Source organism: Drosophila miranda, chromosome XL (assembly GCF_003369915.1).
Source record: "Drosophila miranda strain MSH22 chromosome XL, D.miranda_PacBio2.1, whole genome shotgun sequence".
Lineage (NCBI taxonomy): Eukaryota > Metazoa > Arthropoda > Insecta > Diptera > Drosophilidae > Drosophila > Drosophila miranda.
The window spans coordinates 9,082,917-9,096,516 of NC_046673.1; the positions used below are offsets into that span (position 1 = coordinate 9,082,917).

The following is a 13,600-nucleotide window of genomic DNA, read 5'->3' on the forward strand; positions in this document are numbered from 1 at the left end:
GAAAATACAAATATAATAGCATCAGGCTGATCATCTACAGTGTATTATATACTGTTTTTTTTTACGTTGAAATTGAGTTGAAGGTATATTTACGGTATATCGGAATATAATGGTATATTTGATCAATTTTATCTACTAAATTTAATTTTTAAAGGTATATTTAATGAGACGGAATATTTTGGTATATTTTTGAGGGTCAGACCGTATATCTTATCAATAAGTCCGCGGTCACACTATCCCTAATCATTGTTTTGGTTTTTGCTTTGTTTTTTTGGAATTAATTTCGCCAAAAACGTAAAATTTAAGTGTAGCCCATGGAGACCCAACTGGAGAAAGTCTTGAGCGATATGTATGGCATCTCGATAATACCAATAACGTATTAAAAACCCACTTTTGCAGCGTCACACAGCCGGACACGGTGGGCGCTCTGCTGGCGAATCGTCAAGGGCTCTGCTTGGGCGGTGAGTAGATATCCCCAATGGATGAGCATGTGCAAATAGTTGTGCCAGGCCAATAACGAGCAATGCCTTGCAGCCAAAGGCGATATAAACCCGAATGTCTCTGGCATCGGCATGGCCATATCTGATCAGGTGGCGGGTCTGGAGCCAAGGAATGCGGTGGCTCAACCAGAGGCACGTCATCCAACCATCTGCCTATACAGTGGAAATAGGTAAGTGATCGACCCCTTGCCTCTGGCACTTAACCGACTTCTCCCCCGTCCCCGTGGAACAGGCGCTGCGTCATCCAGAGGAATGGGGAGATTACTGGCGTCATTTACAAGCAGCACATATCTGCCCCGACCAGCGATTAGCTAGAGGGTGGACGAGCAACATTCGTCATTCGTCATTCTCAGGCCAAGTCAAGTCTTCCAAATTGCGCTTGTTCCAGGAGTCGCATACGGGACTCGAATTGGGACTCTGCTGCTACTGAGGAGAAATCGCTTACGTGCCTCGCGCTTTTGTTAAAGTGTTTCAATGCCAGTTCTGGCTGTCTTCATTTCTTTTTCTTGTTATCATTATGGTTTTTTTTTTTTATAAATTCGCATTAATCACCAAAGTTACGAGTAGTTACAAGTTAACCCACATCTTATGTACATATATAGAAAGCACTTTTCACGACTAAGCCTTAAATTGAGTACGCGCATACAATCCTAAATGCATATACACACACATATACATACATACGCATATACATATATCTAAATCGATCAGATAAATAATCATGTGTAACCACGGTCGCCACTTTTGGCAACTATTTACATTTACCTGCTGGTGCAATAGCAATTAAAACTATGAAAATACGCTTCCAAATGATACAATTCTATGCTGTGGTTAAACCCTAGTAGAAATTTAAAAGACTACATTAATTATGCCAAGCGGACCCTCCTTCCTTGGCTACCTCTATTTGGTATCGCCGCCAACACCATAATTACTCAATCATACGAGTACTCGTACCAATCATGCACTGCGCTTTCCTTTTCCGGGTTGAGATCGTCAGTGTTCAGTCGTTGAGGAAATGCAGAGCCGCCCACGTCATGTAATGAACGAACCGAAAAAATATGATACATTGTTGTCATGCAACATGCAACAGGCATCGGGCAACAAGCAGTAAGCAGAAAGCAGAAAGCCACAAGCTCGCAGTGCCACCAGACAAATTGCCGTAAATTCCACAGCCCACGAGCATCGTTTTTTTTTCTTTCTATAATATGTATTTTGAAAGTAGTATGACAACATGGCGCCCCCTGTCCATCACAGAAACACGCGCCTGATGCACACACAAATTTTGACACGAATGCAGCCGAAAATCTTCTCTAGCCAGCGACTGGTCCCACATGGCACCGCCAGGAAGAGGAGGAGGAGTAGTAGGAGGATGGGGAGTTTGGCTGGTTCCATAAACGGGTTCGTTCGTGCTTTAAATTGCACTGTAAAATATTGATTATATTTTTAGCTAGTCGCAAGTGCGGTGATGCAATGAAGAGCATCCCAAAAAAATTTTCGGCAAGTGCTCGGTCAGCAAATGCATTCGAATCCAGGCTCGGCCCCAGGGAATGGTTTGGCGCGAATGAAACGGGCTTTTTAATTGCACAAATGTAATGTTACAAATATGACAAAAATAATTGGACAATTGTTTGGGCGAACGAATAACGAGAGCTCCTAGTCGAGGAGCTGTTGGACCAATTCGTTCGTGACCTCGATATCGATGCCCAGTTTTTGGTTGATATTGATCTGAGCCTGGGAGGCATCGCGTAGGGCAAAGGCATGCGTTAGGTCATCATAGCTCTTGCAGCAAGCTATGGCCTGGTCGAACAGCTTAACAGCTTCCTTTAGGTGCGCCCGCTCCATCTCGATGGTGCCTAGAGTTTCGTACGCCTGCTGGCAGTGGGGGTTAGCCACGATTGCCTGGTTGAGCATCTCTGAAGCTATCTCCTTGTCCTCATGCCACTGCAGGACCATGCGCGCATGCTGCACAATCACGGACGAATTGGAGGGCTCCAATTCCAGAGCCTTTACGAAGTATTCCTGGGCTTTGACAAAGTCCTGAAGGGCGACCAGCATTTGGGCCATCAATTTGTAGCATTCGACGCAATCGGGAAACGCCATGATGACCTCCTCAAAGCTGCGCATCAGGCCCTCAAGGCGTTTATCGCTGAGGGCACCCGCGATGATGCTGGCACGGAAGTCGGCATAGTACATGTTGATAACAGCCAAAGCGTGCCCTGGTGCCAGTTCCACCGTCTTCTTGAAATGCTTGAGCGCCTTAGCCGGATTCAGGGGCAGTAGAATGAGAGCACGCTGAAGGTACACATCAGGGTTTGCGGGATTGATCTTCTCCGCCGCATTAAAGTCGGCTACGGCAGCCGCCCTGTCATTCATGTAGTAATTGACAGTGGCACGACGCATATAGGCATACGCACAGAGGGTGGCACCGGCGTTGGGGTTGTCGATGATGGCCCCAAAGTCGTGCTTGCTCTCCTTGAACGCGTTGGAAAGCAGATAGAACGTGCCGCGCATCAGCAGGGCCTCGAGCCGGTAGCCGGAGGACTCGGGGGACTCGATTTCCTCCGTGCAGGCTGGGATAATGTCGTCGAAGAGCCGGTCGCGCAACGCCCAGTATGCGCGCACGAAGGCGTTGGGCGTCTTCACCAAGGAGCGCGGCGGCACTTTCATAGTCTGCAGTGGATCGGCAATGAACAGGCGCATGTAGGAGTTGATGCAGATCAACGAAGGCACAATCGGTGCCCGGCTGGCCAGTTCCTCAACGGCGTCTGCACGTGCCGTCAGCTGGAGTATGCGATCGGCAAAATCAATGCTGCGATTGTTCTGGAACAGCTCCAGGATGCAGCAAGCCGTAATGTCGTCTAAGCTGTCCTTGAAGTTGTTTAGAGCCTCGTGAGCGCGGGCCCGACGCGCGTAGGCCTTGATGTATTCAGGACAGTACGCCAACGACTCGGTACAGTCCTCCAGAACCTTGTCCCACTTGTGCAGCTTCTCATATGCCTCCGCTCGCTTATACAGCAGCGCTGCCATGTCGTTGGTCATGTCCTTCGGGCACTTCTCGAGCGCCTTTTCGTAGCACATCAGAGCATCCTTGTACATCTCGTTGCGACAGCAATTCTTGCCCGCCGCCCCGTAGATCATGGCCTGCTTGAACAGAGCTAGCTTCTGGGCCGGCGTAGTCTTCCCGGCGAGTATTTTTCTAGCTCCGATCGTCAACAGCCCGATCACGAATGGCGTGCTGCAGATAACGCCGATCTGCCACTTCTCCAACTTAATAGCCGCCAGGCGCTGGAGGCCCTGAAGTATCATCGCCATTTTCGGTTTATAGCGATGATTCGAAATTACCGTCAAAATACGTAGTTCGTTTCGAAATTTGTTTTTTTTTTTTCAACTATTTTCTTTTGGAATTTTTTTTTGAAAATTACTTGTTTCTAGTCAGTAGGAAGTCCTATGCAAGAATATAGAGTCGAGCCTACAGTCGTACAAAGGCTTTGGCTGAAGTTCCAAGTCAAGGATATATTGATCAATTTTTTTTCGAAATTCCCTGTGCCCTCAAATATTACACGACGCCACAGTTTGTTGAGTTTTTTCGCTTGGCTTGCTTTCTAGCGATTTCCAACTGTTCTGCTGTTTTGATCCCTAACGTTAAAATAGAGAAAAGGAGTTCTAATAAATATTTCATTATGACTGTCTTGGCCCCGAAATAAGGGACTAATTAGAAAGAAAATGTACTGTTCTATGGGTGTCTATGGAGCGGCTGATGATATGATATGGATATCCCACAGATCACTTTTGGTGGGATGGATCTCCGACTTGATTCTTATCATCTGCTGGTGTACTGGTATGTTCTCCATAATCATGATTGTATTTCAATGTTTACTTGTTGCAAAGCCCACGGAAAACAGCCTTGAACTTTCACCAACCGTCATCAGGGGCACTGTCGATTCACAGACGACGACGTCCAACGTGTAGGATGAGGCAGAGCAGATCTGATCAGAGTCTGTGGCTCCGAGGAGGCCACTGTCTTCTGTGTCAGTATCTGTACTGCGTACCCCTGCCTCTGCCACTGCCACTGCCACTGCCACTGCCACTGCGTCTGCTCAGTGTGGGTGTCGTGCCGTCGAAAAGCTGCGGCCATGCAAGGTAAATACTCGTACACAGGCCTGAAACAACAGAATGAAAAACGAACAAAACTCAAATGAAATTGGCCGCCAAGGTGCGTTTGTTTAGCCACATGCACGAGCATACCAGCAGCACTCGCATGACGCGCCAAAGGCCTTCAACTTGAATTAACCGTTCAGCTAATCGATCGGCTAGGGCACTGCTCTGCTCTGCTCTGCTCTGCTCTGCTCTGCTCTGCTCTGCTCTGCTCCCTCTCCGCTGCACTCTGGTTCTCTCTGAAGATACGAGACTGGGGTCAGAGCTTTTGATACCCTGCGGTGGAAAATCTTATGCTCTCGGATATGCATAGCAACAAGAGTATCAGAAGCATCATGCATCACTCTCACAGAGAGAGCGAACGTATCTGGATCAAATGGCCTTTCCCTTTCTTTCCTCAATCACATTCCGAGTACATGGCGAAAGTGAGAGACAGAGATAGAGAGAGAGAGAGGGAGAGACAGCAATGATTCATGTTGCTCGAAACGCATCCGAAAAGAAATTCCAAATTCCAAAGTGAAATTTTCTCTTACAAAATGCGATCCAATCGGTGAGCGGAAAATAAAGGAAAATAATCTGATAATCGTTAATCGTTAATGGGAAATTGATTAATGAAACTGATTGATAAAAAATAATAGTATCTTCAAGTATCTTGTACTTCAGTGCGTGCAAATGTGAGCTTACTTCTGGTTACCCTGAAATCTCAAATATAAGATTCTACAGAGACAGTCCCTGCTTCAGTAATTGCTGCCTTCGATTGAATGAATGGACATGCAAAAGGCATTTGCATTTGAATTTGCATTTTCACTGCCAATCGCATTCTCAATTGCCATTCCACTGAGACGGTGAAACAATTGCAGTCCGGGGGCCAATTCAGCTTGCCACCAAATGCGTCTGGCAACGGAAATGGAAAGCAATTTGCAGCTTCTCCACACATTCCCAAATATGGGCGGGTATACTCGTACGAGTATCATCTTACATATGGCTCCGTTTTGGGGTAATTATGTCATGGGGTGCCCGCGCTCCCCAACAAAATTCTTTGGCCAAGTTTCGTGCCAGCAGCGCCATCACGTCATCGCCTTATGCTCTGATGTGTCCAAATAAAATGACGACATTTTTTAACTGTTTCGTTGTATCTGTATCGGACTCCGTTTCTGGCTATGGCTATGGCTCTATTCTGAATCCATGCAATTCCATCGGTCATCGGTGATCGACGCGGTGATCGTGACGTAGTTATCGGCAAATGCAACGTTGCGCTGGGGAGTCATGTGTCGGCTTAGAGCCTTTCTGAAACAAAAAAAATACATATGTGCTTTCGATTGGACAATAGGATATTTATTTATAGGAAATGCGAATCCAATCAGACCCATATATGAGAATGGTCAGATAGTTATGGGGTTCCCTAGAATATTCCCTATGTCTTCTACGTTCTATAACTCTGTGATAGACCCCCAGGACGGGAACGGGGACTGGGAGAGGGCTCAGCAGGTGACGCCGAATAAATGAAAATGTTTGCATAAGTATAAATATATATTTGTGACGCCACGCCGACTTCTTACGAGAAATGCTGACGCGAGTGAATCATCATCGGTGACTTGGATTCGGTTTCGGTTGTTTTGCCTTTTTTGGTTAATTTTAAAACGGATTGCGACTATTACACCAGTTGAATCTGCATAAATATATCGATGAATCATTTGACCACATGGTTCATTGGTTCATTGGCAAATGTGGGGACTACACAGGTGTCTCATGGCATACATACTCATATTTGTGGGCTCTCCCAAGGCTGGGGTGTAGGATGAAGCCAAGATCTACATCAGAAGATGTGTCGTGTCGCGCGTTATGCGGCAGCACCTCTCGGTCTCTCTCGGCTTGAATGTCTTCTGCTGTAATCAGTGAATATTTCGAAATTCAATCAACTTTTGCATGCCATTATTGAGGGGAGACCGATTGTCTGGCCAACGGTGTTTGGCCAATTGATTCTCCCAACAGATTCGTGCTCTGTGTGTGTTTGTGTGTGTGTGATTGCATAATAGTACCTAGTAATACCTGTGGCTGCTGACAGAATGCTTTGTTATAGATTTGGTTCGTTTTTCGTGCGCTGCACACACCAGCATCAGCACCAGCAGAAGCAGATTCTACACTATACGTATACCTATGCACATATTTAGATACATAGGTATGTGTGTATGTATATAGTAGCGCTAACACATCCCAATGTTTTTCTATATACCAGACAATTAAAACAATTGATGCGATTTCTCGCACAAATGTGCCAAACACGAACATTCAATTTATATTTAGTCGATCGCCTTCATCCGTCAAATGATAGTCGGATCGTATCGGATCGGTTCGGATTGGATCAACCGCAAAAGCATTCCTTCGCCCCTACCCCCTGGCCCCTACCCGCTCTCCGCCTCCGAAATCGATTAAAAATCGAGCACAATGCTGTAATTCACACAGCTTTGATCGAACTTTGTGGCAAGAGGAGGAAAGCCGTGGGTGTGCTGCGTGCTGCGTGCTCCGTGCTGCGCTCTGCTTAAAGTATGTCAACCCATTTCGGATTTCGTCATCAGCATCGGCATCGGCATCGGCATCGGCACCGGTATGGGATCAGCACCATTAACATGCCGCCACCTCTTGAATCACTTTCTACTTTCACTGCTTCTTCGCCTTTACCTCGAACACACCACACACACACACACACACACGAGTGGGGCTTGTTGCCTGGTGATGATGGCTCGCTTTGCACTCATTCGAGGGCTAAAGACGGCAAAATTGACGTCAGACGCACGGCGATAACCTTTGCCAGCCATGCCGCCGTTTGCAATCTGGGCAATCAGATGCTCTCCTCCGTACACCGTACACGGAACAGCTGTTGGGCCGCACAGCACCACGATACCACGATGTAAGCCCCGATAGTTTCTGCGACGCAGATGCCTGGCTCTGAGTCTCTGACTGTGCCTGGGTCTGGTTTTAGCACTTTCTGCTTACTTAGTTGGGTAAACAATACGACTATACGAGACGAGTAGTGGTGCACAAACATGCCCTCGGCTGATCATACACCAGCCCTCCAACGCAGCACTGCTTCCGCAAACTGGCTGAAAGTCCCAAATGCAGAAGCCTCGAGACCCCCCACCCCCCTCCCTCGTTTGCATCTGCAATGCATTGACCTCCGACTGCAGGGCCAAGAGACAGACATATGGTTGCGGTTTGATCTTGATCGTTTGGCTAAGGTGACAATCGGTAAACTGTAAACTGTAAACAGTACATACATATGTATGTACTCTATAGTAAAACCCACCTGCTGCTGCCCGTCGAAGGTAAATACATACATACCCATACATTCGGCTAAATTAAGATTGTAGGAAGAAAAGTGGGAGCCAAGTAAGTAGTCATCGTCTAGGCATAGTATATAGGATACACCCTTCACATGATGAGTAATAAGTGATTCATCCGTACGTTAAACTTCCTCCAGCAAAGATCTCGTATTAGATCTGTGTTCCATTCCTGAAATCTCTGAAAATGAACGCCCAACCCACGCCCGTTTAATAAGAACGATAATTGCTTTTAAAGTGGTATTTAGTTGTAAACAAATCAATGTTTCTTTTATTGTGGTTCAATCGTTAAATCGCTCAATTTATTCCTTTGCTTTTTCGTGCAGAGTGCAGTCGCATTTGTATCTTTTCCGTTTCGGTTTCCACTGCCCTTTCCATTTCAAACAAAAATTGTGGCATTCTGTGCGTGTGGCGTGTGGCGTGTGGCGTGTGGCGTGTGTGTGTGCGTGCTCTTGCCACTACTCTAAGTAGGAACATCAATTGTCGAATCGAATGAGGAATAAAGAACTCCATTCCTCGAGTTCCACTCCGCTCCACCCCACACCCCACGCCCTAGGGGGGGCATCGGCGAAGAGGAGCAATCGCTCAATGTCATAGATATATTTGTATTTCTTTTTGGATTTGGATTTGGTCAGAAAACCAAATTTAATTACTTGCTGGGACTCTTAAGCCTAAAATGGAGAAGTTCGAAGTTCACTCGAAGAATCTTCAATGAACATTTGTGTGTGTGTGTGTGTGTGTGTGTGCGCGATATCTTTAAATAAATATTTATATGTAATCCTTGACAAACAGAAAGAACAAAGGGGGACAAAAAATATAGACTAAAGAGCTACGTTTAGTGGGTGGAGGGGGGCGGGCGGGCAGGGGCAGAACCTAACCTACATTTATGCATAGTGTATAAAGTAGTTAAATTTTGAAAGTTTTCAACTTTCCTTCCGTCGCGTTTTTTTGACATATGAGATGCTTCCTTCATTCGTACTTTTGGTCGAATAAAAAATAAAATAAAATATAACAAAAAAATTATAAAAATAATAATGGTAAAGAAAACGAAACTAAAAGTAAATCGTGATAAATGGAGTGATTTTTTGTCGAAAGTTTTGGTCAAAAAAATATGAAAGGCATTTCGATTACCCTTCCTCTCTAGAAATCTACGTATATATCTTTTTTGTATTTTCTTTTCATTTTTTTTGTGGATTTTTTTGTTGTTTTTTTTGTTTTTGTTTTTGTTTTGTTTTGTTTGTCGTGTAAATATGTGAGAAAGTGAAAAAAAACATCACAGCTAAAACTTCAGTACATTTTCTTGTGGTTCGAAAAAAAAAAGAATTAAATAATAGAAAAAAACAATATGCGTATATACATATGTGTCGATTAAAGTTCTATCCTTCTCTTTATAGCATAAATATAGTGTTTTGCCTTTATTGAATGCAACAACGTTTTGTGTCGATCATTTGTTTAAATTTGATTTGTGAAACATTTCGTCGGCAATGCGGCAGCTGCCGTTCGATGCCGTGTTTCGAAAACACTTCTGAGATTTGAATACAATACATCTAAGCGGTGGCCCCCGTCCCCCGTGGAGCCACCGCAGGGCCTAAGCCCCAGCCCTGAAACCCATCCCAATATTATAATAACTATACGTAACTAAAACAACCCGCCCAACAATATGCATGTGCACTCGACCCCATTGTGCGCATGTTCGCTCCTCGTTCCTCGAACCTCGCACCTATCCCTGCCAGCGCCATGTGGGGTCCAGCTCGCGACGCACACGCCATAGCATGAGGTCCATGCAGGCGCGCGAATCCTCGAAGCTGCTGTGTCCCGTCGTCCCCTCTCCGCACTGGATCTCGCGGTGCAGATGGAACTTGGTGAGGAGGCGCAGGGCCCGGCGGAAGGGAAACCCGCTGCCGTGGGGAAACGTGATCGAGGTGTCGATCAGTGTGTGGTGGACGATGCGCAAGGCGCGCAGATCGTTGTCCAGGGCATGGCCGATCAGAATGGTGTCGTCGTTGATCAGCTGCAGCAGGTCGCGCTGCACCTCGGCGAGGGTCTTGACACTGTCCGAGCGGAGATCCTGCTCCGTGATGCCGGAGTAGCGTGTGTTGTAGTCAATGATGTCGGAGTCGGGGCGCACAAAGTGCTCGTACACCAGCTGCCCGTTGAGGGCCACCAGCGATACTTTGGTCACATCGAGGCCACGGCCCGTGTAGCTCATCTCGCAGTCGAGGGCATACACGGAGGGTGTGTGCCCCAAGTTGTAGCGCCCCGGGGCTGGTTGGGTGCGCACGTAGTCGTAGTAGGGTCCGTTGACGCCCACCGCAGAGCCAGTCCACACGTGGAGCTCGCCCTGGACGCAGCCCTCGGCTGCCTCGTCGGTGGCATTGCAGCAGGTCCAGCGACCAATGTAGGTACCGTCGTAGAAGCGATTGTACTTGCCCTCGTGGTAGACGCACTCCTCGCGCGTCAGATACTCGCCGGTCATCTCATCGACCAGGAAGTGGCGCTTGCAGCGGGCGCATGGCTTCGCCAGGCTGCGCTCCACATGGGCGTGGACACTGTTGGCGTACTGATAGTACTGCATCTCCGGCCTGCTAGCTCCCGCCGACGACTCGGAGGACTCGCTGCCGCTCCACTCGCCGGACTCGGAGTCCAGGGAGCTCGGCGAACAGTTGCCGGAGTCTGTCGAAAATGTGAAGGTTCGGTTGGCTCCAGTCCCTATGCCCATCTGTAGGGCGGCAGCTGCTCGTTGGGACTCCTCCGTCGGCAGGCCGTCATCGTAGTTGATAACGGGTGGCGGCCCCTGTTCGCGGTACAGCATTTCCCGCTCCAGAGTCAGGGACATCACGCGAGCGGCGGCCATATTCATGTTCGGCATGCACTTGAAGATCTCGACGGCGCCCTCGTGCACCACACTGTCCACGGGGAAGCCGTACACCCGCAGCAGGTGGCGGTCAACCAAATGGGGGCGCAGGCGCTTGATCACCTCCTCGTCGTCCATTTTCAATTGCTCGCGCTGGCGCAGCGGCGGCACCAGGAAGTTCACGTTCACCTTGCCCTGCTGCAGGATATTCTTGCAGTGGCGCCACTGATCGCCGCCACTGCCACGCTGCTTGCGGCTGCCATTGGCGTACGGGGAGCTGTTCGGCGAGCTGCCAGCAGAGGAACTGAGGGCCGACGATGAGGACGAGAAGCTGCTGCTGCCACAGGAGTTGGCCAGGTTCTTGGCCACATTGCGATTGTTGTTGCCGTTCGCTTTGTTCATGTTGCTGTGGCAGGTGTTCCTGCCACCACCACCGTTGCCGTTGCTGTTGTTGCACCACTTGCTGTTGCCCTGCTGCTGCTTCTTGTTGTTGTTGCTGCCACGCTTCTGCTGCTGCAACTGTTGCGACTGCTGCTGGGGCTGCTGCTGCTGCTGGCGCCACTTTCCACCGGACTGCTGCTTGCCTTTGTTGAATCCTGCTGCACCTGCAGCGGCTGCTGCCTTGCCGTGGCCATTCTGGGTCTGCTGCTGGTCCTGCTGCTGCTTCTGTTGGCGTTTCGAGTGCGACTTGTTGCTATTGCTGCCACCGTTTGGGGCATTGCTGTGGCCGCCCTTGGGCTTGTGGATCTGCTCGCGGCTGGAACAGATGTCCTCGCTAGCTGTCTCGCTGCTGGTGCTGTTGCGGTGGGCCGGATTGTGCTGGCCCAGGAATTTGTCTGCAACGAAAGCGATGCAAGGTCAAAATTAATTTCAAATTTGAATAAATATAAGAAAAGAGGGAAGGGGGAGAGTACTGCAAGGCACCAGCAAACACCCACACACACACACAGACATGCATGAACACTTCCTCACGCACAGCCCGAAGCCCGAGCACGATCTCGATCACGAACCCAAACACGAGCTTCTATCGCATCGCATTGGTGCGTGGTGCCTTGAGCGGGTGGCGGGTGGCGGGGGGGTATGCGAGAGGCTTATCTACATCTACCCTCGCCACGTGCTTTTTTTGTTTCTCTCCCCTCCCCCTACCACTCTCTCACACACTCCGTCTCTATCTCTATCTCTTTCTCTTTTCGTTTTCATTTCGTTTCCCTTTTTGTTATTATTTTTGTTTTTGTTTTTGTTTCTGGTATTTGTTTTAGGTTTTCGCGTGTGTGGATTTTTGATTTAGGAAAGGGGAAGGGGATGGGAAGGGAAGGGGAAGGCGCAGGGGAAGGGGTTACGGTTACGGTTACGCACGACTGGAAATTGAGGCATGTGCGGCGGTTCTTGTTTCGGGTTTTTCAGCTTTCGGAAGAGTGCGGTGCTGTGTGCGTGTGTGCGTTTGTGTAGCTGGGAATGACAATTATAAACATTTTCTGATATTATGATCCTCCCCTTCCCCTTCCCCACTCTCCTTCGCCTATTAAGAGTTCTTTCTACGTTCTACGTTCTACGACGTGTATGCGAGACGCTGTGTCGTCGGCTTCCGCGTTTAGCTCATCATCATTCCATCATTTCCATTAAGCCAAATAAAAGCTGCTGGTCGGCTGTCGCTTGGTCGTCTGTTGGGTAGCCTAGGGGTGATGAGGGGGGGTGGATGGGGTGTGATGGTGTGGGGTCAGGTGGTTTTATTGGGCAGGCCTGGGGCTGGTGCTATTGTGGGGTGGAGTGCTGTTGCCAAGCCACGGAAACACATTTTTTTTTTTGGGGGGCTGGGCACACGCTTAGAACCTGGCTGGGAAGCTGGCTTGACCTGTTGTCAGAGAGATAAGTGGGTGATGGTGCTGGTGCTGGTGCTGTTGTTGTGGGGAGGTGGGGAGGTGGGGTTCGACTACGAAAGGGGTTGGGGCTGAGATGAATGATGCTAAGGGATAAGTGGGGTCTTTACGAGAAAATACCCTACAAATAAATGATTTTAAATCAAATAAATCGAATTTTATGTATATCGATATTTATCGATTTGTTTAGATACACCTGCATAAGCCAAATGCTCAATAATGATCATATTGTACCTCTCGAATCCGATTATTGGAAATTTCCCATTCACGGGTAACGACTTTCGATTGCGCAGATCTGTCAAATACAGCAATCTGTCATCAGGTGTCGTCTGTCAAGCTGTCACTCCGTCACCCGGACAGTCAGCGGGTCTTGTGACGTCTCAAACGTCCCCCAAAACTTTCTTATCTATCGGTTTGCATTGCACTTGCGACGAACGCATTTCCTGCACTCATTAGCCGCCAGCCTCTAAGCTTCCTTGTACAAACTACAGAGAGAAAAGCCTGAAAAGTGCTCGTTCGCGAGCGTGCATTTCCTTAATACATATGTATCTATACGCGAGCTTGTCTCATCTTTCCAGAGACGGGAAGTTCTGGCCCCAGAGTAAATACTACCCAAGGTAGATGAATAGATGTGTGGACGCGAGGGAGGCACTTATTGACTTTCAATACGCGCATAGATAAATCATATGGCGACGAGGTGGGTTTGTTGACTTCGGCCGACCCGAAGGACGCTGCCCCGGAGCACGCTAAGCACCCAGACGTGAGCTGCACACAGAATCTCATCGAATCATCGTCATCGTTTGCTTCTGGGAGAAATGATATCGTATCGAGTCGAATTGAATGGCTCGATATATGGTTTACATGCGAGTACATGTG

The 13,600-nt window shown here is 48.2% G+C and overlaps 3 protein-coding genes and 1 long non-coding RNA gene across 11 annotated transcripts in view; 2 read left to right on the plus strand and 2 right to left on the minus strand.

The window, feature by feature from the left end:
* The first annotated feature begins 214 nt into the window (after nucleotides 1-214).
* LOC108164844 lies at nucleotides 215-1,313 on the plus strand. Its single transcript, XM_017300773.2, has 4 exons — nucleotides 215-349; nucleotides 400-461; nucleotides 535-670; nucleotides 733-1,313. The coding sequence occupies exons 1-4, from the start codon at nucleotides 315-317 to the stop codon at nucleotides 809-811; spliced, it is 312 nt and encodes a 103-aa protein (XP_017156262.1). The 5' UTR covers nucleotides 215-314; the 3' UTR covers nucleotides 812-1,313.
* A 733-nt stretch (nucleotides 1,314-2,046) lies between these two features.
* Nucleotides 2,047-4,819, minus strand: LOC108164843 (mitochondrial import receptor subunit TOM70-like). The gene is made up of 2 exons (XM_033391292.1): nucleotides 4,421-4,819; nucleotides 2,047-4,136 (listed from the first exon to the last, which is right to left on the minus strand). Exon 2 carries the CDS (start codon nucleotides 3,810-3,812, stop codon nucleotides 2,154-2,156), a length of 1,659 nt encoding a protein of 552 aa, XP_033247183.1. The 5' UTR covers nucleotides 3,813-4,136; nucleotides 4,421-4,819; the 3' UTR covers nucleotides 2,047-2,153.
* LOC117188068 lies at nucleotides 4,134-9,000 on the plus strand. The gene is made up of 2 exons (XR_004472452.1): nucleotides 4,134-4,338; nucleotides 4,389-9,000. It is a non-coding gene; the product is annotated as an uncharacterized LOC117188068 (long non-coding RNA).
* The window catches only part of LOC108157372 (putative uncharacterized protein DDB_G0282133), a 36,109-nt gene continuing 30,732 nt past the window's right edge, over nucleotides 8,224-13,600 (minus strand). For all 8 annotated transcript variants that reach the window (XM_033391268.1, XM_033391287.1, XM_033391267.1 and 5 more), the window contains exon 3: nucleotides 8,224-11,683. In XM_033391268.1, the coding sequence (XP_033247159.1) occupies nucleotides 9,714-11,683 (1,970 nt within the window). In that variant the 3' untranslated portion in view covers nucleotides 8,224-9,713. The remainder of the gene's footprint in view (nucleotides 11,684-13,600) is intronic.